Source organism: Vigna unguiculata, chromosome 10 (assembly GCF_037176805.1).
Source record: "Vigna unguiculata cultivar grain cowpea cultivar isolate G323 ecotype 2 chromosome 10, ASM3717680v1, whole genome shotgun sequence".
Taxonomy (NCBI): Eukaryota; Viridiplantae; Streptophyta; class Magnoliopsida; order Fabales; family Fabaceae; genus Vigna; species Vigna unguiculata.
The window spans coordinates 51,239,708-51,266,155 of NC_140801.1; the positions used below are offsets into that span (position 1 = coordinate 51,239,708).

Below are 26,448 nucleotides of genomic sequence, written 5' to 3' on the forward strand. Positions count from 1 at the left end.
ATATTTTTTTCCTATGACAAGACAAACATGTCTCTGTCTAATTTTGTAATAGTTATTTCCTTTTAGTTAGCACTTAAAAATAAAGAATAATTTATTTGATGAATGAGACTTTACTGTTTTTGTAGGTTCTTGGTTTGGTTAGATTTATTGACTTCTTATCACTCTTCTATTTTTTTTTTTTAAAATTGATAAACAAACTTTATAGTCTGAGCTTTTAAACGGTATAGATTTGGCTCTGGCGAAGTTATATCGATTAAAAATAACATAGATTTATAATATAAAATTGATATATATTCTTATAAGTTAATTTTTGAGATTGAATTAAATATAAATTTATTTTTTAACACTTAAAATTAAAAAGATTTTATGATAGAGTAATTTCAAATTAATAGTTACATTTAATATTATTTTTTTTGTCTTAATTTGGTATACTTGTTCCTGTGGTTTTTCAATATTATTTAATTCAATGTAATTTTTATATTTGTTAAAAAAGATTAGTAATTTATTCCTATATTTACTAGTTAAAAGATGACTAATAATTTAATTATGTATTTTGTTATATATTTCATTATGATCCGTTGAATTAATACTTAGTATCAATTGTAAAACTTAATTAAGGATCTTTAAGATTTATAATTGTCACACGATAAATCATAATAGAGCACTAACCTTGATCCATGAGAGATCCTGTGAATATGCGTTCTTCAAATTTATAATCTTGTGTGCTCTTCAACCACAGTTTCCCAATCTATCTCTTTGCTTTTCTTTCTCTTCTCACACGTTCTTGATGGGTTACACTGAAAAGAACCTTATGGCCAGAGACAGAACCCCAATTCCTTTTATACCAACGTCCATTAAGTTGGTTTTTATTTTATCTTTATCTTTATTTTATTTTATTATCACTTCCCATAATAATAACCAATAAGTCTCTATATTTTATTAAATCACAATTGGGCCCATCATAATATTTCAAATGAGTCACTAATAGAATTAATTCGTCAATTAATTCTAACATCAATGAGATAGGTGTGGGGATGTGTATATAAATGGCTAAGGATCCAACAAACTTTTTTCATTTTTGTATCTTGTTTTTGGAGCAAACCCTAATTTTATTCTGTGTTCATCTACCCTTAGATTGAAAACCCCGAAATTAAAAGTCATTTAGTTCTTCATTATTAAAGGACATGAATGAATGATTTGAATTATAGAAGCCTTGGTTAGGGAAAAGTTGTTGCATGTTCTGTTTATTCTTTTGGTAGTAAAATTGTTCTGAGTGGGAAAATATATAGGATTTATAAAAACAAAATAATTGATGCATTGGCTTTTTTGAAAGGTTAAATATATTCTTTAAAAATTTGTCGGGTGCAAAAGAAAAAAAAAATCATTACAATTTTACAAAATTGAGGGATTACAACTATTCAAATAAAATTTTGAAGTCAATTACAGGGATACAAATATATTTAAACATTCTTATGTTAGAAATTACATAACCACATGTATTTTTATATACATATTAAATTTTATGATACTTTTTTGTAAAATAGTTTTATGGAGACATTCTTGTCTTGTCCCCTAGATGTTCCACTACAATAACAACCATTTTAACTTTTAATTATTTATTTTAGGGTCTTAAAAGCTAATAATATAAATTTAAAACTAGTCCTTATAACAATATTAAGAAACACCCAAATCTAAACAATTTTAATAAGCCAGTCACTTCATGAAATAAAGAAGTCAGTTATATCCAGACTCATTAAAAAATATAACATATTAGTTGCTTGAAGGATGATAGGGACAATACGATATGAACAATGCTTAAAGGATAATATAATTTATATTATGCACCTTGAGTATCATAATAAGAAACATTTTATTACTGGAAAATGCTAAGCAATTTACACTTGTTTATTGAAATATGCATTTTATATGTTTGTGCACTATCCATCTATTTATACATTATTGGTATGTGTTTAATTTTGTTTATTCCAGGACTTAACTTAAAGACCATGTTTTCTTTCCTACAAGTTCAGACAATCGATTTAAAAAGATAAACCCTTTTTAAAATGATATTTAAAAACACTATTTTGGACAAGTGGCTCTTCCATGTGACGGTTATTTCAATTATTTTCCTTGTGAGGTGCATGGATTCTTCTCCTAAAGAATCTACCACTTTATTATATTCTAAAACCTATAAACAAATAATACAAATTAGAGACTCAATCAGAAAAATGCTTGTTTTTTTTGAATGAAAACTTGTGGGGCTAAACCTCTATTAAACAATAACATGAACCTGTTCAAGATTCTGCAGAATACAAAGATTTGTGCTAAAGATACAATAGGACTGATAAGTGATTTTATTTAGTAGGGAGTGGGAATTTTATTTTTTGAAATGTGCAGAGTCAGGTCCACCACTCAACATGTTGGTAATGCAGGTCCCACCATTCTATTAAAGTTCTCCACTATAAACCAAACCTATACAGATACAAATAAAATAGATACCTAAAAGTTATTCCCACTTTCTCATAACTAAATATGTGAGCTGAAAAATACATAGAAGATTCCCGAATGCATGCTCATGTGACTGCTATACTCTTAACTCAAATTTTTTCTTTTTTGTTTGAAAAGTCTTGAGTAGATCACATGGTGCATAAAGTTGAAATCCACATGACATGATTCTTGCGTTTGAGAGTTCATGATATTCAATTTGAGTCACCAGAATGAAATGAAACTTCAAGTAAAATTGAGGCCTGTTGCATATGGTTGGTGACTGAGAAATACAGAGTAGATGTGTTAGAAGTAACTTTTTATTTATGTAATAACCTGCAATGACTTACACTGATGAAGCAGTCATTGTGGTGAGAACTAAAAGGGAAGAAACAACAGTGAAAAGTGGAAAAAGAAAAGAACAGAAAACAGGCAAAGATGAACCTCGTCTTCTCTTAGTTTATCCTTTTTTTTCTTTCTTTGCTGTCATAAACCTATTCTTCATTATGTTAAAACCTCTTGGTTCTTCGCTGAGAGCCGTTTGAGGAACTCATAAGTAGTGATCATTGTTGTTGCAGACATCGACATTGATGCCCACCTAGGACCCAAACCTCTGTAACAAGCCATCCAACCACCTTCCCTGACCAGACTCCTCACTGTCTGCATAATGGTGGGTCCACGGCGGCCATTCTCGTCGCCATCCAAGACCTGCAGTCTTGTCTTGATGGTGTCCAGTGGCATGGTGATCAAAGCAGACATGCCACCAGCCACTGCTGCACTGACTCCCTGAACTGCCATCATGGTTTTTGTATCAGGCCTCAAAGCACTGTTAGTTGCATTATCATTGCCCTTGCTCAAGTAGTATCCAACTCCACCCCAAACCATTCTCTGTGCAACAGAATATGAAGCCCACCAAACTGCATTTGAAGGGGCATAGGTCAAAATTGAGATCCCAAAACCCCTATACAAACCCCTAAGCCCATCATTGCTCAATATCTTCCTGAAGGCATCAATCCCATTCATGTACCGAAATGCCGAAGCTTTAGGATTTCCAGAATCACAACACCCTTGAACCATCAACCTCTGGCTCACAACATCAACAGGGGTCCACACAAGCTGTGCTGCCATGGCTGCACTCAAGCCAGCAGCTGCATTCGCAACTGCAGAAGCAGTTGGTTCACCGAGACCAAACCTAACAGTGGCCGTTCCCACATTGCTTTTGGTAACCTCTAATGCAGCCATGTAAAGAGCCCTTGCAGGGATTGTACCCATCAAAGAAGTCCCAAACCCACGGTACAACGCTCTAAAACCCTCACCCTTAATCAATGAAAATGCAGTGTTGATGCATGATACTTGGGACTGTGCCACTTGCTGCCTAGTCTTCAACACAACTACAGGGTAAAGGGTTGCAGAAACCCCAGAGAAAAGAGCAGCACCAAGGAAGAAGAACTTGGATTTATCAAGCATTTGCCAATCAATCTCACCCGGAACATTAACCTCCTCGCTAGATTCTTCCTCTGCCATTGTCATGCTCATTTCCCCCCCTTTCACTACCAAACTTTTACGTTACAGTCACAACTTTGTCACTTCCTTGATATTGCAGAAAATTACTGACAAATGCAGACACAGTTGAGGTCACGACACCTCAAAAGCCTTGAAGTTGCAGCCAATATCGCAATCAGAGACCCTTTTTTATATCCATATCCTCCTCCATCCCAACAAAAACCCAGATTCTAAATCTGCTCTTTCCTTGAAAACCACCCCCAACCCTAACTGTACAACCTTAGCAAACCCGGCAACGAAAATTGAACAACAGAGGAAATATAAAAATAAAATTTAAAAAAATTAAAAAAGAAAGAAAGAAAGAAATTCTAGCTGTACAATTCGAAAATTACAATCAAGTTTTGCGAAATTGGAATGGAAATATAACTAGTGTTTGTGGGAACGAAGCGAGAGATTTTTTTTCCTCTTGTGGAACCAGGTTTTAGATCGAACGTGTGACACGATGAGTAGATCTAGCATTTCTAAATCAACAAAGGAGGTGTCGCAAACGATTCATACCGGAAAGCAATCCAAATCGGAGCCGGCGACCGAAAGTTTGAAGCTTGCCGGAAAATTGGGAGCACCCGTCGGCATCAGAGAGGCATATATAGATAAAGTCATAAAGCATCAATAAACAGTGCGAGAGAGAGAGAAAAAAAGGAAGGGGAGAGAGAGAAGGTAACCGGAATGAGAGGTGGATTTGTAGGTGGAGTATGAGGAAAGGGATTGACACGTGTCGGTCATGGATTAGGGCATGTGTTTGTTCATTAACGTGTTTTTGTTTTTATTGTTGGTTTTTGTCAGATGGAGTGTCCTCCGAGAAAGTTAGTGACGTGGCAATCCTTATCCAGTGTTGGGTGGCTGGAGCTTTGTTCTCCTGTGACGCGTACCACAATACTACCATGTGACTCGTTTGTTGACCGTAAAATAATTGATCGTGCCTTTGTCAGATGATGGAATAAGTGACAGGTGTTGTATGATCCACCTAGTTTTACTTGTATGTCTCTGATCGGATGAGTAAATATGGAAATATGATGAAAACAAATTTGTTTATTTGATTCGGAAAAATTAAAAGTGAGTGAATTTTTTGTTAGATCCACGATTAAGATTTTGATCGATGTACATAAATATTAATTTTTACGACATATTCATTTATTTTACACTAAAATAATCCTTAAATAATAACTAATTAGTTATTTGATTACCTTAAATAATATATTTGATTAAAATGTTATTATTATAGTGTTAGATGAATGGATAAGGGTGAGGATATATAAGAGATTGAGATGAGGGAAGAATGCAGAGTATGGAGAGTTTGGTGGACCAGAAATAGAATCCAGAATAAGCAACTTGCACTCTTTTATTAGATCTTGTTCTCTTTGTTAGTTAAACATTGATTACAGATGTGATATGCAAGGATTTTGACTTTTATTTTTTAATTTATATATGTGTTTACATACTTCATATATTTTCATAAAGGTCTTTTTAGAAGCTCTCTATGTTATTTAAACTATTTTCAACATTACTAATTTTTAGTATTAAGGTTTCTCTTCGAGGTTATTATTATAGATGTAGCGGAAATTTATAAAGTATTGTGTATTATTACAAGAGAATGGACTCTAACTCAAAAAGTGAAACCTAAAATAAAAACAAAAAGAAATTAACTTATTACTTTATTTGTTCACTTTCCTTTACATTTGTCTGAATTAAATTTATGGATGGAAGACAATAATCTCTATAGGATTGTAAACACAATATGAAAAGCTTACAAAACAAGTGATTTGGTGAGGATATAATTTTTGTTTTATAGAAGGTATTTAATGTCAGAAGTTACATAATGTTTTTAATTTTATCTTTTATTAAAAACAAATATAATTCAAAATACTTGTTTCTAGATTATAAAATAGGATTATAAGACAATAACATGTAATAAGATTGTCATAATAAATTACAACAGATTGAGAAATTGAAGAATATAATTAAGATAAAAGGATTATATTTATGAAAGTTTTATAATAATAATAATAATAATAATAATAATAATAATACTTTTACATTATACTTGGTCTATACATAATATTGAGGCTGGTGAAAGATAATTGATTATATGGATGAGGTAAAAGAATCAATTCTATGGTTAAAAGAATCAATTTTATGGGGCAAGAAAATTGACTCTGGTGGCAATAATAAATTATATGAAAGAAAGTATCTTTTAATAATTTTTATATGATTTAAGCCACAAAGTTCGTATCGACCATTTTTAACGTTAGATTAAAATGTCCCTTGGTTAAAAAAGAAATATATAAACATAAAATTATAAGAGAATAAAAGTATTAATTACATATACTATTTTTTACTATATTAAATAAAAAGTTTATTGTAAGCGAGAACTTTTCCAATATTCAAATAAATTGACAAAGTTTTCGGAAACAATTTGTGAAACTCTAAATTCGTGTTAACTAATTTTTTATCTCTAGAATTTCATGATTTTCTTATTCGGTCTTAGTTCATTTTATTCTTTTGAAATGACTCTTCTAAAAAAAAAACGATTTGGTGTAAAGAAAAGAGTAATTAAAAATTAAGAACGTTTGAGAAATAAATAAAAATGTTAAATGTAGCGGTGACAGAAGACAGGTGAGAGTGATTACGTGGCGTATTTTTAGTGGATCCTTATGAGTTGGAAATTTGTCGAAGAAGATGTGGCAAAGTTGAATGTGATTGGGAAGTAATTAGGTGATCTGGCACCAACGTTGGCGTTCTCAGAGACAGTGACCACAGTAACATGATTTGATGTCACATAACTACATGTTTTCGGTTCTCTTATCAAACATTCTTATATCGTGTCACAATAGTTCTATAGATTGTTATGAAAGTTCACCTCATAGTTTAGCATTAAAAGGCTTTTTTTTTAAAAAGTATAAAGGATTAATATTTGTTGGTAAAAATGTTTTTTTTATACCACATCAATGTCATAATAAAATAATGGGTTAATTTTAATATAGTAACTTTTTCCATTTAAACTTTAGTTATATATATTCATTTTTAAAAGATATAATAAACTATAGTTTTTACATCAATTATTTAAAAATTAATGTAAAATATAAAATGGTGTTATTTTTTAAGATTTTTTTTATTGAATGTATATTAATTAATGTGAAATCATATTGTAAAATATTTTGAAGTTTTTGTGAGCGTTATATTACCGTGAAATCATTTTTTTTAATTACTGTTTTTATTTTGTATAAGGATCTTAAAAGTTAACAAGTTAAATTGGTAAATTAAATTGAAAATCACGAGACAATTTATATAAGTAGTTTTTCTTTTATGGATATGGATCAATACAAAAATTAGTTTATATCTTGCATATTGAAACAGAAGGTAAACATATAGGTGTTAAAATAGACCATTAACTTTATGTTGTTAATTAATTAATTTTAAATTTATATGTCAAGTTGAGATTGAGATCCAAATTGGCTTGAGATTTTATGTATTGTGAATAGAATTGTTTAACATGTTTGTCTCTATTGTGATATTCAATTTGTACCAAGAAATAAAGGAAAGTCCATCAAGTTTTTATGAGAAATTCATACCATTTAAATTGTTATTTAACTAAACTTTTTTAATGTTAAGTTACACTTGACGAGTGAACTTTAATTTGTATTATTTATATAAAAAAAATTACTTAAATTTGGTTGGGATTTATAAAGACACTTGAAATTATGAATTAATTAATAATTCAATTATATTTAAACATTCTTTTGCTAATAAGAAAGGACTAACACATGCCTCAAATTTTGAGGGATGGCAATTTATAGTGTGGATTTATTTGGGTATATGCCTAAAAGACCACGCCACCTCAGGTTGAAACTTAAGCTCCACCTACACAAAACCCTAATTTCAAATCACAAGTCACGAAGAAAATGAGGATGGAAAGATATTTCAAAATCTATAAATACCTTTTGAATTATATAATCTGAAATTCATTAATTAAAAAAAAAGCTGTACGTATAACTTATTTTTTATTTTTTATAATTCTATAATGAGGAATTTGGGGTTTTTGAATTTATGGAGGTGCAGAAAGAAAAAAGGGTGATGCAGGAAGAAACAGCCCACCTCATATACCTAACTCTAATTAATATGATACATTAAGTTTCATTGTATACAAGACTTATAGATTTCGATTTGTGTACTTTTCGTTTTGATTTCTAAATGAATATTTCATTGTTATAGATTTAATAAAAAAATATGAAAATAAGTAACAAAAGTTATTAATTGTGTATTACTTAAGTGAAAAATGACTTTCTTCATAGGATAGACAAGCCTTAAAAAAAAAAGATGTACGTACACAATATAAGTAATTCTATATCAAATTAATTGGGGAATGAATTGAAGTTTTATAAATTCAAGTAACATGTTTGAAAAGTATAATCCAATGTTTTACAATTATAATTAGGGATCACAAATGAACTTTTTTATGTAAGTATTCAAATTTATCTCAATGGAGAATCTATATATTGAGTATTTTAAATTAAGTATATATGAGATAGGAATGAATATGTATACATTTTTCCATCCTATTCTTATATCAATCTTAATACTCTACTCCGTCATATTCATTATTGTGCTAAATTACTAAAACATTTTTAGTTTATTAAATAATCTAACAAATTTACACTAACTTTTTATTTAGTCTATATAGCTCGATAACTTACTCCTAAAACAAACACTTGATTCCTTTACTTTTTTTAAAAAAATTATTTGACTTTAATTCAATTATGATTTGTTTCATTTGAATATGAAATACTTGATAATATTGTCGATTTTATGTTTTGTTTAAAATTATTATTTAATTAATATTTATGGATATATAAACACAGATAAATGTATATATGACGGAGACAATATATATGAGATAAAAGTTTGATATTTATTTGGTAAGAAAATGGAAATAAGGAACTCAAGAAAAGAGATGACGAACATTTTCAACTTCAATCTCCAAAGTTATAATCGGTTGTGGATAGAAAACATCAAAATCTTAAGATTAAGCAAAGAGATGAATATTATAGAGCAATACATAGTTTAAACATTCAAACGCAAACTACTGAATGATAAATTGCATAATAACATGCATGTGCAGAAGAAGTTCACCGTTTACGTTTGTGAATGCATTTAGTGACAGTCCAAACAAATAGTCGCAGACAAAGAACAAGAGTGACGAGTCCTAGGAGTGAAAACCAAATGTAAATGACTTTATTAAACATGGTATTAGTGGTGTACCAGACAGGATAAGGTGTGACCATTTCTGCACCAACCATGTAGGTCAAAGTGAGGCTGGTCATGGTGATGCACGTGCCTATTGACAGAAGCCACGTGAAAAATCTGTGATTCAGAGGGAAGCCACTCACAAGCAAGAGACACACCGCTAAGGATGAAACGAAGCATATAGTGTTCCATAGAAGGAATCTGATATAAACATCTGGGAAAACTACAGCAAGAACTGCTTCTCCAGGGCATGGATTACCTTGTAACTTTTCTGGGCATTTCACGTTTCCTGTCTCTGTCGCTGGTCTAACACCACCTGGTGGATTAATGGAAGTTTGAAAGGTCATGGTTGTGATTATTGTAGCAGCTAAACTCAGATTCCCCCTCATGTCCTTCAACCATTCGTCTTTGTTCTTGTTTGCCAACCAATTCCCCATGTTTTCTATACATATTTTCCACCATTTTTTCTCTTCTTTCAACTCGCTTTCATCCTCCATTGTAACTGATATTTATACCTCTCAGAAACCTTCGTGCAAATTAACAAGTACTTGCATATGTTAGATCAGTTCTGCACTGCATGTACCTAAGGTTACTTTGTCTAAAATTGTTATCTTGTGCAATCTTAAATTTAATGTCTCATAATCGTTTCAATATTTTTCTGGTTTAATTATTCAGTTAATTGCTTTTAACTGGGTATAGTATCATTTTTAAGTTTCAGTTAAATTTTAAATTAGTCTCTCTTCAAAATTTTTGACCAATTTAGTCCTTCATCTTTAAAAGTGCATGAATTTAGTCCTTTTAACTAAATTTTGTTAAGTTTATCTGACGTTTCAAGGGCATTTCATGATAGTATTTGAATTATTTACACCGTTTGACACATTTTCGCTTCAATGTTAACTCAAATATTATAAAATGTGTTCAAAATGTCAAATAAATTTAACAAAATTTGGTAAGAAGGATTAAATTCACGCATTTCTAAAGATGAAGGACTAAATTGGTATAAAGTTTCGAAGAAAGACAAGTTCCAAAATTCACTGAAACTTGAAGGACCAAAACTATATTTATCTCTATTTTTTAAGTCACTTCTCATTTTTTTTATTTTCTCGTTTTTCTATATTCTAAAACTACTTAAAAGATGTATTGTAAGAGAAATTTGTCAAAATTTAGTTGTAAAATTATCATTGTACATTTATAATAGTACATTTATGATAGTATTAATTTGAGAACTAATTTTATAAGTTCCTCTTACACAAAAAAAAAAAAAAATCATAAAGAAGTAAGTCACACACAATATTACACATATTAAAAGATAACATACCTTGTCTTTACTTTATGAAAGCCGAAGATGGTATTAGTTTATTGCATTTTGCAACGAAGCTGGCTCAAGTGAATGCTGCTTTTGAAGTGAGAAAAGGAATACATTTATAGTTGCAAAACTTGTTCATAAGGCTAAGAAATAAGGGTACGGTGGGAATCTGCGACAAAATCAGTTTGGTGGATGTGTGAATCACTTCATTGAAAAGTGACTTTATAATCCAAGTTGTTGTAGTACAGTGTTCATCTAAACAATTATTGCTTTTCTATTTATTGAGAGTTTATTTTTGTATATTTTCATTATGAAGTGAATAGTTTATGATCATGATCAATTTTATCCTCAATTTTGTCAAAACATATATACCATCATATATATGTAAAAGAAAAAAAATTGTACTAATTTTCCCTTTGCAAATTTTCCAAAGCATAAAAATGATATTTAAATAAATTGGTCTGCATTACACATATGATTAGCTGGCAAACAAAGATCGTAGAAATTATTAGCATGCATGGGACAAAATTTTTAGATTCAAAAGCAATTAATAATTGATGCATCGCACCAAAAGCATGACCGCGCGACCCACACAGAGAACAAAAGAAATAATTATTTAATAATGGATTTTGCTTTTGAATAAAGATGGCCGTAGACCCACAAAATGTTAATTTTGTTTTACAAGTAATTAGTATATAAATTATTATTATTATAATAGATTTCTTAGTATAAAACTTCTCTACAAACATTTAAAAAGTAAAAATAACATTAGCTTATATCGAATAAAAAAAACTAAATAAATAAAATAATTAATTTATGAGATTAACACAATAATATTGTATATATATTATGCACTAGATTTTTTTTTATTGTTCTTTGAAATTCTTTAGTAGATTATTTATTGTTTTAACATATTGTGGGTATTTTAAGGGAAAAATATAAAAAAAGAATAAACTTACTAAAAAGACTAAAGCATCTTTTCCAATAATAAAAAAAAAAACTTAAAGAGCAATTTGTAGATTTTTTATTTATATATGGTTAATCTTACTTATTTATATTTAATATGAGTTGACATATACTTAAATGTTTCCGTTGCCTCCAAACGTAATTAAAAATGCACATAATTTCTCTATTATTCTCTTATAAACTCCAACCCATGTTCCGTATCTATTTGAGGCTTCGATGATACCTACCAACAACAACATTTTAATTAGCTAGATACATGACAAAAGTGTTAGAAAGAGGATAACTTTATTAAATAAAATAAGAGAACTTTTTTTTAAAAAAAGTTATTCATACGAGTAAGTTATATTTGTAAGTATGATTATACAATGAAGATATCATATTTGACTATATGACTTTCATTTCTATCAATTTTGTTAATAGAAGATTGTGTTTACACATTTGACTTTATTTTTTTAATACTTTTTTGAAGTCATGCTTACATGAAGGATTTTTTTTTCTTCTTTTTAGAAGTCATGCTTTTCTTTATTTTAGGAAACAATTATAATCGTTCGTATGTTAGTGTGATGTAAAGAAAAAAACAGTGTAGTGTGTCGACGCAATTTGTATATATAAAGTTGAGTATGCATATTAAAATTATCGACATTATCATTATCTTTATCTTCTCACTAGATTATTAATCTTTGTGACTGATAAAAATATATGAATAATGATGGATTGTACTATTGTAGAAATGACAAATATATTGAATAGGCAAGAAATAAATATATAAAAAAAATGAAGAAATTTTATAAATGTAAAATAAATTTGTTTTCGTGGAAATTAAGCACATCTCTTATAAGATGATCCATTCATATATTTGAATATTATTGAATATTTTAAGAAGAATTTAACATGTTGATTAAAATGGTTGTAATAAGATAGTTGAGGTTTTCTTAACGTGCCATATTATTAGGAAAACAACAAAATATAGTGGGGTATTGTTGGGAATAGTTTAAGTGTGAGTCAAAAGTCTCACATTAGATAAAATAAACAAAGTTAAATACTATATTAGAATAAAGACCCATCACACCATTGTCTTAAGATTTTGGTGTAAAAGTGCTGTCAAATACCTTATATCTGTAAGACTAATGTCATATAATCACCATCCAGTATAAACACAAAACATTATTAAATGTATTAAATTAAAAGTGAACTTAGATTATCGTGTGACATTGATGGTTATTAGATGATATGTAATCAATAATTTGATGGTTGTTGAGATAATATATAATCAATAACCTCGTAGCAAAACAAAACCTTATATAGATTCACATAGCCTCAACTCTTAACTTTGAAATCTTTACTACTACCAATCACCACTCCACACCTAACACTATCTTTCGAAAATAAAATTCAGTGAAACATTTTTCAATTTTTCATTTGTCTCATTCTAATACTATGAGTCTCTCACTTTAACACCTATGCCCTACCATCTCTTGTCTTTTCTCCTTCCACACTTAACATTCTTTCTTTTTTCCTCCCCAACACATCACCAACACGTCTTCGCCAGACATTATAATGATTTTTTCTTTTCCAATTTCTAACTTTTTTAATTAATTTTATTAGAAAAAAATGAAATAAAGCTATGTACGGTGAGATTGGATGTGTTGTTAAAGAATATTTAGCATTATCGTCTTCTACACAAATCGTAACCTTCCATTGTAGACTTCTAATCCGTCAATGATTCAGGGTATATTTGGTTCAGTGTTGAAAAATTGATTTGAATTGAATCAATTTTTTATCATGTAAAAATAAGAATTAGTTGTTTTCATTTAATGTAAATTTTTTTATCTTTTAATTAATTTTGGGAACCAAACACATACCGATTTTATATTAAAAAATTAATTTTATATAGATTTAATCTGACGTGATGAAAAAGAATAAAATTAATGTTTTTGGTGTGCAAGTGAGGGGGAGATGAAAACAAATGTTGGCAGTCTTTGCATCAATTGATATCCTCTCACACACTAATTAATACATCATTATTTGACATGATAACTAAACAAGCATTAACTTATGACCTGATTCAATAAATACTAACTGTGAGATTGTTTTTCCTATGAATTAACATTAGTTTAAGTATAAATTAAAAAAAAAAAACTTTATTTTCTTTTAAAATTATTTATGGAAAAACTTATCTAAATATACTTTTATCAAAACAAATCATTTAATGGATTAGATTAAGAATGTCTTTCACCTGGGCGTATAGCAGTATTCGGGTCACTTTGTCATGCTAGATTATTATTATTATTATTATTTTTTTTAAATAGTAAGCTAAAAGATAAAAATATAACGTATTTGCTTTTGGTTAGTATGCTATGAAAATGGTGTTGTATTTAGCGTCAAGATTTTAGATTATAAAAGACGATGATTGGTGAAGACAGAAGTGTCTCATTTCTATAAATCAAAAGCTTTAGTTTCTCATTTCTATGATTCACTTTGTTTTGGCATACGAACGTGGAATGCGAGAGAATCTTGCAAATTGCGTTTAAATTAATGTTACTTTTTAGAGATCTTTTTATGATAAAATATTATATATGATCAGCAATTTTGGATATCTTAACATGCAAATTCCATTTTAAATTCGATCAGTAAAGTAACATCAATCTCTCGGGAAAACCCATGAAAGAAAGTAACAAGGCACAAGAGCTTCTTCATAACCAAAACACAAGGCGACAGAAGATTGACACACACATCAAAACACCGAAAACATTGTATGTCTTGTTTGCTTTATGAACCTCGAGATTGCAACGTTTTTGGGTGTTTTGATGTTTAAAAATAAAACCAAGCATTATTGAAACATGGAAATTCATTTATTTATTCATATATAACCAAGCTGATGGAGTTTTAGGTCTCTGAAGTGTTTGATATCTCAGTGTTTGGGTCTGGTAATCCATTTAGTGAGAATCCAAACAAAGAAACGCAGGCAAAGAAGAAGAGCAACGAGTCCTAGCAGCGTTATCCAAATATAAAAAACATTTTGAAACATGGAGGAGGATTTATACCAAACAGGATCAGGGGTAACGAGTGTAGCACCAAACATGTAGGTTAGAGCAAGACTAGTGATGGTGATGCACATGCCGATTGACAAAAGCCAGGTGAAAAATCTGTGGTTTAGAGGGAATCCACTAACCAGCAAGAGACAAACAGCAGAGGATGATATGAAACATGTTGTGTTCCAAATAAGGAAGTAGGTATAATCCTGTGTAAATGCATAAGCCAAGACAGATTCTCCAGGACATGGATGTCTCTGATCATCATCACCTTCACAAACCACCGGTCCTCCACCACCCTCTTTTGCCGGTATAACGCCACCTGGTGGATTTAGAGCACTTTGAAAGGTAATTGTTGCGATTACCGTCGCCACCAAACTCAGGTTACCCCTCATGTCCTTCATCAATTCATCTTTATCCCTATGCTTCAGCCAATTTCCTACCTTTTTCACACCGTTTCTCCACCCTTTTGTCTCCTCCTTCTCACCTTCAACGTTCACACTAACTGATGGATCTCCCATGTCTTCACCTACTTCATGTTACACCTGTAAGTTGCATGCATATGTGGTTTATCATAGTACACCTACAACCAAAATCTTATAAAAAAACAAAGTTATAAATATGGAAAATGATGTTTTGACTACTAAATTTTGACAACTTTCTCTTACAATCTTAGGTAGCATATTCTAAGTGGTTTTCTATTTTTTTCATTTTTTCATTCTCAATATTCCAAAATCACTTAAAAAATAATATCTCATGTTGTAAGAGAAAGTTGTCAAAATTTAATAGTCAAAATATCATTGTCCTATAAACATACATGCATGATACTTGAAAGATTATAAAGTAGCTAGTTGCAACTTGATAGATTGTTTTTGAGTTCAGATATACACAAAAATATAGTCTTCTTTCATGACAGTTCAAATTTAGGATGATTCTTGTTTATGCATATGAACAAAATTAAGGTGACTATCTAAAAAGGAGAGTAGTTGACACTTAAATTCTACCACTTTAAAGTTCTACTTCCATATAAAGTAGAGTAGATGAGAAGTAAAATAAAATATGGGATTCATTAATTGGGGATACAAAATCTGACATACCTTTGCTATGGTAGCTCGCAAAGCAAAGTAAATGGTGATATGTGATTTTGAGGCAGCGAAAGGCAGATATATATAGATGCAAAATTGTTAAAAGTGAGTATAATTTTCTAAATTGTGGTGAAATCCACTGCCAAGTTTGTCTTATGATGTCATTTCTTGACACAAGAGTGATGTAATAGACAATTATTAGTGAATTCTTGACTCATAGCAAAAGAATTCCTCGTCAATAAATTTTATATTCTAACCAAAATATTTAGAGAATTTTGAGCACAAACTAACACAAAAATAACTTACCACATTGAATTTATGTTTAATATGTAGGTAACAAGTGGAGAGTGATATTTTTATAATTAAAATGATTAATATTAACGTCTGATCCACGTCTCACACTTATAGATCATAGATCAGACATAAGTTTACACTTCAAATTTACAACAGACATAAATTTATGTTTGAATATATTTACATTTGACCTATAGGTTAGACGTAAAGGTGTTTTAAAAAATACTTATAGCATCTCCTATATATATATATATATTTTTTTTTTTGTAATGGGAAGCTCTTTCTTGACGGTGACAACCATTTTGTGAGTTAAGGCTTCCGTTAGTGATCAAAAGTTATATTTTTAGCATTCTGGTGTGTGGCATTAAGAAATATCTTTTCCTCTGAATATTTTTCAACATTGAGGTTAGTTTTTCATCTTCTTATTATAATGTTGGGTTGCATGTCTATTTATTAGAAACTCATTTATTGTTATGCATGAATGTCTTCCTTATTTATCTTGAATGTAAAATTTATGATTGTTTGTTTATACTAGATATTTGGTTAATTTTAGATCCATTAGATGTTTTATATTTATATAATTTTATATTTAGTGGATGATTTAAGAAAATAAAAAGATAAAAGATTTACAGATGTTATTGCTGCAACATACGTAGCATTATAAATTAAACAAACATAAATTTAAGTGTAAGTCTCCTGCAATTTCTTACCTTTTTTGTAATAGTGTAAATGAAAAAATATTGGGAAAATTTGTAGTAAGTTTGTGGAGAAGTTTCTTTGCATGGTAATGCGTAGCCATCTTAGGAGCCACTCAAAATAAAAGGCAGCATTAGTGGACTTTGGTGGTGGAAGAATATGTGCTCCTTGGGAACCAACACAAAGATATGAAATAAGGGTATTATTTTGTATTCAATAAGCTACGTGATTTGTACAGAAGAGGTGAATCAAATTCATTCTCCACCAATAATAGCTAGTCTTTTTCATGAAACCAATTGGAAGGTTTTGCACCATTAATTCCAACAAGGTACAAATATTCGAAAGCACAAAATATATATAGCATTTTGAAACCAGATAAGATTATAGGGTCAAAAGAAAGTGGAGGATAAAAAAGTTTGAAACTAACGTTTTTATCACAATAATTTTCCTTTTTCTTTTTTTTTTCCCAATAAATCTACTAACACAAACTCTGTTTACACAGTCTTAATTGTAAATTTTTTTATTAATTATTAATTTTTTTCTTGCACGCATATTTATACACTTATGAATAAATTCATTATCTGCATCTCTCAGTCATAAATCTTTTCATCACTTACTCGTTTTCTTCCACACACGATAAATAATTTTCAACAAAGTTTCACTCTACCATACAGTATAAAATTAATATAGGCTGTGAACAAAAAGAAATTTACCATCCTATTAGAATGAATAAATTGTAAAATAATTATAAAATTAATTGTAAGTTGTCCATTAAGAACATAATTTTAACTTTTTTTTTATTTTTTATAATATAGCGTAAATATCGTATTTATTATATAACTTCGTTTTATATAATATTTTCATTAAATTTAATAAACACAATTTTTATTTATTGAGTTGTATTTAATAAATACAATTGTAATAAAAAATACAGAATATATTTTCTAAACACGACGTTAATAAAAAGAATATAAAACATGTATATCAAATTGAAATGGTTCTTTCCTGAAATAACTTATCCACTTTCTTAATTTTTCTGTTATTTATTTGTTCTACAATTTCTTTTCAACAAAATCACAGTAGCATGAACATTTTAAATGTTCACTTTCGGTTAAATTTTTAGTATTATATTTCTGTTGTGTTTTGAAAATACATCAATTTTGATAATTTAATTTTTTTTAATGTATTAATGTAAGAATATTTTGAAGGTTTAATAGATAAACAATATATAGTAAGGAATCTAAACTAAAAAATGGATAATGATACATAAATATCCAATTTCTCATTCAACACTTTCTAACACTAATAAAATACCACTTCTATTTTATAAATATTACTTAATATTCTCAACACTCCATCATTCCCTGACCTGAAACTTAAGATACAAAATAGTGTCACCATATACATTTAAACCAAGCTCAAACAGTTCCTGTAGCAGGTTTTTTCAATGTTAGAGATTTGGATTCTACAAACTACAGTCTTCTAGCGGCAACACAAGAAGCGGAAAAACTTCTTCAGAAACCAAAACACAAGGCGACAGAAGAAACCCACACACACCAAAACAGTAAACCCTACCCAAAACCATGCATAATATTTGGTGACGACTTGAACTGCATCACCAAGAGGAAACAATATCATCCAAATGCAAATTGCATAGGCTCCTGCTGTGCAAACTAGTGAGATGAACATGAGAATGGTGAGGAACCACATGATAAGGTTGTTGCGAAGGGAAACTACACAGATGAGTAATATGATTGTGCTGAGAGATGCTGAGAAAGAGATGGTACACAACAGCATGAATATCTCAAATTTTGTCCTTTGGTTGCTGTCGCCAAAGGCCAAAACTGAAGTACCTGCGTGACATGTCGTACCAGGTTCACAACCTTGTTCTGCATACGAGGTAGATTGCCAAACACCCCCCGGAGGGTTTATGGCGATTTGGAAACTCATTGTTGCAAGAACAGTGGCCACCACCATTAGAGACCCTCTTCTCTCTTCCATCCAATTAGGCCTTCCTTTTCGACTCACCATGCTCGTTGGTAGTGACACTCCATCCATTCTTCAAATATTTTATCAGACGGGAATGAAAAGGGAGGATGCATTTTTTTTCCATATATACTTGGAGCAAAGCCATAGGTTGAGAAAATATAATTTCTGCGAAATTTCCTGTGTGGAGAATTCTGGGTTTGGTGATTGGAGAGTTGCGTTTTTATTTAAAATTGCAGAAGGTATTAAATTCAAGTGGTGGAGGAAAATAATGAGCATGTAAACCGGATAAATAAGTAATTTAACTGGACAGTGTATTAATTTAATAGTTGTTGACAATAAGAAAGGGTTTTAATAGGAGTTCATGATTGAATTGGCTAAGCCGCCAAGCATGAAAACAACCTTTGCACTGTCGTGTTTAATACTTTTCCTCAGAATAAGTCAGAACTACCTAAGCACGTCTTCTTTGACTGTCATATTTAGTATCATTTCTTAGGTTTTAACATAGTAGTGTGTACACTATGTGATAGGTTATATATATTCTTTTCACATGATTTATGGTTATGGTCATCATTATTGAGAAATTGTGATTCCATATGGTTATATAACATTAGTCTTACATATATAAGTCCTTAAACACTATTTTAACCCTAAAACCTTAAGGCAATGTTGTTATGGGTCTTTATTTTTATATAATGTTTAATTTTGTCTTTTTTATCCAATGTGGGACTTTGACTCACACTTGGACTATTCCCAACATCTCCTCTCAAGGGTAAGTCCTTGTTTTTTTTCTTTTTCATATGGTATATTTTCCTTTCCCTTCAGGTGTATGAGTGACCCCTTTTTGGTTATGGTTATGCGGTCCCCTTTGGTTATGGTTATGCAGTCAATCACTCCGAACCATCGGTTCTGATACCACTTATGGGTTTATATTTTATATTTTTCACATATGGGTTATATATATTTTTCATATATAATATTTTATATTTTATATTTTATATTTTTGACTCACACTTAGACTATTCTCAACACTATTAGACTATTCTCAACACTATGATCATTTGGGCAAGACATTTCAATGTCACCTTCAATGTTTGTGATGGACTTTATCTCCTTCACCCGGTTAGATATTTTAAATCTGTTAACTTTATAAATGTTGTGTTGGATTATATATAATTTTCATATATGATTATAGTTATGGTCATGGAGAGATTGTATTTCTTATATATAGTTATATGACATTAGTTTTATACATTTAACTTTGTTAATTCTATTTAATGTGAGACTTTCACTCATATTTGAATTATTTTCAACAATAAAGAAAGTGGTTGACTGATAATTAATGACCATTTGATTAAATGGGATCAAACAATGTTAACTCATAATACAGTGTTGAAAAACTACTGGAAATTTAAGGAAATTTAAAAGATTTAGATTAGACTAAGGAAAGTTAAAGATTTACATTACATAAAAATAATGAATATTATATAAATAAAAAAATTATAAGTTTTTAGACTGAGAGTCACATCGTGTTTCTTTAATATTAAATTTTTGTAGTGTTTTTTTTCTTCTAAAAATTTAATAGTAATATAAAAATCAGGTCCATCGTAATGATTTTCCAATATTGAATTATTATTCAGGAAAACAATAATAACGAAGAGATCAAGTCGTTCCTGTAAGAACAAAATAGTGTCAAGTCAACATTTAGCATTCCAAATAAAGTAAAATATTTAATCACCTTTTTTCCTCTGAATTTGTCACTTTCTCACATATTTATGTTAAACCCTAAACAGTATACATTAACATTTTATATGACAATTTTAAATAGCTATTGAATGTATATATTTAGAAATAGTCGTTTTCAATAATAATAATTACTGAGCTTCCTTTTTTCACTATTCTGATTATTAATCTATGCTTATACATACACACACCCATATTAAATATATAACGATTATATGACTTTTCGAAATCATTTTTAGTTATGAAAATGTTGGCACAACTATTATTTTATTGTGGTAAATGTTGCAGTTACATAATAGAAATGCAATAATCCATTGTCGTTCTACCTGTCTTTGTACTAGTGTCATGAAAAATTAGAGAAAGAACAATTAAAGTCATTAAGATCAATCCAACACAGGGAAGGGTTAGTTTACAGAAGGTTTGAGATTCTATATGCTTAAGATTGCAACGAGAAACATTGGATTTGTTACTTCGCCCTTTGAGAACAAATATGAACCTATATGACACTCCAACCACAAATCCAAAGCCAAACTACAAAACTTAGATACAGCAAATCGGGCACACTGCCAGAGAGAGTTGAAAAATAAAACCAACTAGCGAAAGACATGTCTGATAATTTATGATTAACATTACACAACAACCTAAAACATTCTAGGAGTGAAGAAGTATTTTGACATGCAATGGAAGACGATATATTGTTTTGTTTGTACATTATTTTTGTTCTGATACATCCAATAAATTTCATATTGTTTAAAAGTCGAGATCAAATGCAATTTAAATACTTTTTTTCCTTCCATCTTCTAAGATGTTTAAGGATAAAACTATGATAAAGTTTTATGCTCTAAATTGGATAATATCTCTGAAAACGCGATGATAATTCCAAAGCTTAATACTTGGTCGGACCAGCTTCTTTTTAATAAGTATATATTTCCGATAAAATATTGGTGTATTGTACTTGGTTTTGTGAATGTTTGGAACGTGGATTCTGTGATTTTTGTCCACAGGTAGACAAATTTGTCTTGGATATTATGAAAATGGACAAATTTTTAAAGATTTATGAAAATAGACAAATCGTGTAGTTATGTATGATCTTTAAAAGAGAAATTGTGCCCTCTTCTTATATTTTTTTTAATCGGACGGTTAAACAATCAAATTAAGAAATAATGCAGGTGTTACACGTTTTTAAAAACTGAAATTGTGTGGGAGTTACACAATTTCTTAATTTGACTGTTTTGATCATCCGATGCAAAAAAACACGTAGAATGAATACACAATTTCTCTTTTAGAGAACGTATAGAGTACCGCACGATTTACCTATTTTTGATAATTTTTAAAAAATTTGTCCATTTGTTGTAATATCGAAGACAAATTTCCCTATGTAAACAAAAACCAGATGCTGCAGTATAGGATATTCTAGCAGCAACACAAGAAGCGGAAAAACTTCTTCAGAAACCAAAACGCAAGGCGACAGAAGAAACCCACACACACCAAAACAGTAAACCCTACCCAAAACATTGCATATAATTTGGTGACGACTTGAACTGCATCACCAAGAGGATACAGTATCATCCAAATGCAAATTGCGTAGGCTCCTGCTGTGCAAACTAATGAGATGAACATGAGAATGGTGAGGAACCACATGATAAGGTTGTTACGAAGGGAAACTACACAGATGAGTAATATGATTGTGCTGAGAGATGCTGAGAAAGAGATGGTACATAACAGCATGAATATCTCAAATTTTGGCCTTTGCTTGCTGTCGCCAAAGGCCAAAACTGAAGTACCTGCGTGACATATTACACCAGGTTCACAACCTTGGTCTGCACCTGAGTTAGATTGCCAAACACCCCCTGGGGGGTTTATGGCAATTTGGAAACTCATTGTTGCAAGAACAGTGGCCACCACCATTAGAGACCCTCTTCTCTCTTCCATCCAATTATGCCTTCCTTTTCGACTCTCCATGCTCGTTGGTAGTACTATTCCATCCATTCTTCAACTATTTTATCTTGAGATATTTTATCAGATGAGAGTAAAAACGATCATGCATTTTTTTTTTCCTTCGCACTTCCATTAATATACTTGGAGCAAAGCTTGGTCATATGTTGGTTCAGAAAAATATACTTTCTGCGCAATTTCCTGTGCGTGGAGAATTCTGTGTTTGGTTCTATGGACAGTTGCATTATTTTAAGACAATATGTAAAATTGCAGAAGGTATTAAATTAAAGAGGTGGAGGAAAATAGTGTGCATGTCAACCAGATAAATAAGTAATTTAATGGAATGATGTAATGGAAATGCGAATATAGGGTTTGCAATTAACCGGACATTATATTAATTTAATAGTTGACAATAACAGAGTTATTTTCTAGAATTGAACAGGTTAAACTCATTCATTGTTCAAATTCCAACTTCTAAAGTATTATTGTTGTCATCTTTGGGTTTTTCATGAATAATTTTTGGTAGAAGGAACATTGAATTTGATGACTATTAAAAAAGGGTTTTGATTGGAGTTCATGATTGAATTGGCTAAGCCGGCAAGAATTAAAAACAACCTTTACAGTGTCGTGTTTGATACCTTTCCTCAGAATACAATTTCTTTGGTTTTAAAATAGTGTGTACAATATGACCACTTTGGCAATGGCACCTTCACTGTTTGTGATTGATGGACTTTTTCTCTTTCACTCGGTTACATATATTAAACCCGTTAATTTTATATAATAGGTGTTAAATTCTATACAATATATATATTAACATTGTATGACAATTTTAAATAGCCATTGAATGTATATATGTCTAGAAATAGTCGCTTTCAATCATGATAATTACTAAGCTTCCTTTATTTCATTTTATACAGTTTTATCAACCTTATTGTGAAAATGTTGTTACAACTATTATGTTATTGTGGTAAACATTGCAGTAACTATTTTTTTACATAATAAAAATGTGAATAATCAATTGTTGTTCTACCTGTCTTTGTACTAGTTTAATGAAAATTACAGAAAGAACAACGAAAATCATAAAGATCAATCAGCATGGAAGGAGTATACAGAAGTTTTGAGATTCAATGTGACCAAGAAAGCAACAAGCAACAATATATTTGTTACTTCGTCCTTTAAGAACAAATATGAACACTCCCAACACAAATCCAAAGTTCAAAACAGAACTTAGATATAGCACACTAACACAGAGAGTTGGAAAATAAAACCTACCACCATGCATGACATGTGCAGTGAAAGACATGTCTGATAATCTATGACTAACATTACACAACAACCTAAAACAAAGTCATGTCTGATAATCTATGACTAGCAGTTACGAAGAATTTTGACATGCAATGGATAAAGGACAACTAGATTGTTGGATTCACTCGTACTTCACTGTGTCTGCAAATGCATTTAGTGAGTATCCAAACAAGTAGGCGCAGGGAAAGGAAGAAGGCGATGAGTCCCAAGAGTATCATCCAAACTATAATAACTCTTCCAAACATGGTGGTAGTTGGACCCCAAACAAGGTCAGGAACAACCATTTGTGCACCAAAAAGGTATGTGAGGGTGAGGCTGCTGAGGCTGATGCACATGCCAATGGATAAGAGCCAGGTGAAAAAGCGATTATTGAGAGAAAGACCACTCACAAGTAAGAGACAAACGGCTAAAGATGAAACGAAGCAAACGGTATTGCAGTAAAGGAAGCTGGTGTAGCCGTTTGGATAAACCAGAGCTAGAACAGCTTGTCCAGAACATGAACTGTTTCGGCATTGAACTTCTCCACTCTCTTTTGCAGGAACAACACCACCAGGTGGATTAATGGCACTTTGAAATGTGAGACTTGCGATTAGTGCAGCCACCAAACTCAGTATCCCTCTCATGTCTTTCAACCATTCATCCTTGTCTTTGTGTGCCAACCAATTGCTTACACTTCTCAAAGCTTTTCTCCACCCTTTCATCGTTTCCCCGGACTCACTCTCGATGTTGTTCTTCATAACTGAGATCTTTTCTACCTCTGGCTTCAAGGAAATCAACTACTTATGTGTTGCATGTCACACCAGCCTAGTAATAATAAATTGATCAGATTAATTAATTACATTAAATTTTGTTTCAAAGAAGAAATCCCATTAGATGATAATCTACAAGAAAAAAAAAAACCCAACTGATTGTGGATATAAACTCTAAAAATTCGTAAAAAAATAGCTTCTTATATTTTTATTTTTTGTAGCTTTTATGGAGTTTCAAAAACATTTCAAAAACATTGGCAGAAAAGATTTCATAAAATATGATAAACTTTGGTATCTCCAAAAATGTATTGAATTAAATAGGTTCATGATGCGAGTTAGAAAAAAAAAATCTATTTTCATTTTTAGACAGTCTAAATTTATGATGTGGTGGAGAAAAGATGGATGAGTCCTAACATTATCATATTTAAGGAATGCGCATAAGTGCTACTCTTTAAGGTTTTGCATAGAGCTTAGAGTTAAAGTTAATTGATGGAAAGTAATAACAAGTATATAGAATCTATTCCAAGGAAACTATTTTATGTGTTTTTATATAAAAAAAAAAATGAAAGTGATAGCCTGCAACTGGTGGTGATTTTTATGTATATTCATATGCTTAGAAGAATCCCAATTCGAAAAATCAGATTTTGGAATCACATGGTTCACATATATCATTATGAGAATATTCATATAACAGCCGGCATAGGTGGTTTTGTAGCTTTGTCTATTCAAGTGTCTCGCAGTTTGTATTTATGAGTAAATGACTTAACCTTAAACGTAAAGAATAACAATTTGCATTAAATTTAAATGGTTTATGAATACTCGTTAATATGTTTGGGGTTAATCTTCATGTGAAACTAAAACTTCATTTTTGTTATATTATGGCAATAGTAGGAAGTGAGTTATTAGAAGCTAACTTATCGTTAAGCTTTAAATGTAAGATTTAAATTCATTTAAGATTTGGAACATTCTTACAAAATTTGTTAGTAATAAAATACATGAAAAATTAAATACAGAAATATTTACCAAAATAGACTTTCCGTACATTTAAAATTCGTTAAATTGCAGAACACACTTTATCTTAAATTAAAAACTTAAGACAGCAAAATCAAGTTTTCAAAATTTAAGAACAATATAACACGCCATTTCAAATTCAAATGGTTTGAAAATTATATTTTTAGGACTAATAAATTGTTTTATAAACTATATTTCTACCATATGCCACTTTTATCAAATCAATGTTTCGCTCATTTTTAAATCGACTATAAGTTTTAAATAGTTTTCGCAGTGAGGAGATAGAAAGATTTATAAGAATTTTTATTTACAACTTGGCAATTTATAAGAACTTATCTAAATTTGAAAATTTATGAGCTTTAAATTGAAAAACTATACTATCTATATACAAAGAAAGAATGGGTACAAATGACGAATGCAGAGTCAAAAATGCATCTGAACAATGAACTGTATGTACAATTTTGTAAACTACATACAAAATTGGGAGCACACGCTCTCCGCCAAAATGGAATTCGCACTATAAAAGTCCTCAGCTAGTTGAATGCTGCATAAGCTCCATCCACTGAAATAAGCAATAAATAAATAAATAAATATAGCTCATTTTGTTAACCAGAATCTTCATTTATTTATATTTCTGCCTCAACGAAAGGAAAAAGAAACTCAAACTAACCTGTCTCAATAGGTTTGCAAGAGTCCTAGGCAGTGCCTCAATGTTCCTCAGAACAATGTAGTAGGGAAAGGGAAAGGAATCCATGTACTTGGAAAATTTCATCTTCCCTCCCTCAAAAGAAGCTTCCTGCAGTTCAGAAAGTCATGAAAAGTGAGAAGAAAAGTTGCCTACAATACTCTCAATTCAAGAACATTTAAGCATAATAATAGATCAAATACCTTCAGATCCATAATTGACTCCTGAGAATTATCAAGAAGCAAGAAAGCAACCATTCGATTACCAGTTGATACATCTCTAACACACCGTTTTAAATTCTCCTGAAAATATTAGAGTTGATGATGAGTGAACAAGGAGGTCACTAGTTAAGAATACAGATAAATAG

At 30.4% G+C, this 26,448-nt stretch overlaps 5 protein-coding genes across 8 annotated transcripts in view; all 5 read right to left on the reverse strand.

Moving 5' to 3' along the window:
* Window positions 1–2,788: 2,788 nt before the first annotated feature.
* On the reverse strand, window positions 2,789–4,704 carry LOC114166999 (uncharacterized). The gene has a single exon (XM_028051887.2). The coding sequence runs from the start codon at window positions 4,018–4,020 to the stop codon at window positions 2,989–2,991; it is 1,032 nt and encodes a 343-aa protein (XP_027907688.1). The 5' UTR covers window positions 4,021–4,704; the 3' UTR covers window positions 2,789–2,988.
* Window positions 4,705–7,732: 3,028 nt separating this feature from the next.
* On the reverse strand, window positions 7,733–10,790 carry LOC114166647 (uncharacterized). 2 transcript variants are annotated; one of them, XM_028051404.2, is made up of 3 exons: window positions 10,607–10,790; window positions 9,304–9,814; window positions 7,733–7,905 (listed from the first exon to the last, which is right to left on the reverse strand). In XM_028051404.2, the coding sequence occupies exons 2-3, from the start codon at window positions 9,783–9,785 to the stop codon at window positions 7,836–7,838; spliced, it is 552 nt and encodes a 183-aa protein (XP_027907205.2). In that variant the 5' UTR covers window positions 9,786–9,814; window positions 10,607–10,790; the 3' UTR covers window positions 7,733–7,835. The 2 variants fall into 2 exon arrangements, with proteins under 2 accessions (XP_027907205.2, XP_027907204.2); XM_028051403.2 differs by lacking the exon at window positions 7,733–7,905 and having other exon boundaries at window positions 9,044–9,814.
* Window positions 10,791–14,224: 3,434 nt separating this feature from the next.
* Window positions 14,225–15,832, reverse strand: LOC114166497 (uncharacterized). 2 transcript variants are annotated; one of them, XM_028051237.2, is made up of 2 exons: window positions 15,690–15,832; window positions 14,225–15,137 (listed from the first exon to the last, which is right to left on the reverse strand). In XM_028051237.2, exon 2 carries the CDS (start codon window positions 15,111–15,113, stop codon window positions 14,472–14,474), a length of 642 nt encoding a protein of 213 aa, XP_027907038.1. In that variant the 5' UTR covers window positions 15,114–15,137; window positions 15,690–15,832; the 3' UTR covers window positions 14,225–14,471. The 2 variants fall into 2 exon arrangements, with proteins under 2 accessions (XP_027907038.1, XP_027907040.1); XM_028051239.2 differs by having other exon boundaries at window positions 14,225–15,175; window positions 15,690–15,710.
* A 7,639-nt stretch (window positions 15,833–23,471) lies between these two features.
* Window positions 23,472–24,433, reverse strand: LOC114167405 (uncharacterized). The gene has a single exon (XM_028052494.2). It carries the CDS (start codon window positions 24,371–24,373, stop codon window positions 23,744–23,746), a length of 630 nt encoding a protein of 209 aa, XP_027908295.1. The 5' UTR covers window positions 24,374–24,433; the 3' UTR covers window positions 23,472–23,743.
* Window positions 24,434–25,728: 1,295 nt separating this feature from the next.
* LOC114166203 (midasin-like protein) overlaps window positions 25,729–26,448 on the reverse strand; it is a 45,377-nt gene continuing 44,657 nt past the window's right edge. For both annotated transcript variants that reach the window (XM_085668099.1, XM_028050895.2), the window contains exons 75-77: window positions 26,285–26,383; window positions 26,067–26,192; window positions 25,729–25,958 (exon numbers count right to left, since the gene is read on the reverse strand). In XM_085668099.1, coding sequence (XP_085524225.1) covers window positions 25,926–25,958; window positions 26,067–26,192; window positions 26,285–26,383 — 258 coding nt within the window. In that variant the 3' untranslated portion in view covers window positions 25,729–25,925. The remainder of the gene's footprint in view (window positions 25,959–26,066; window positions 26,193–26,284; window positions 26,384–26,448) is intronic.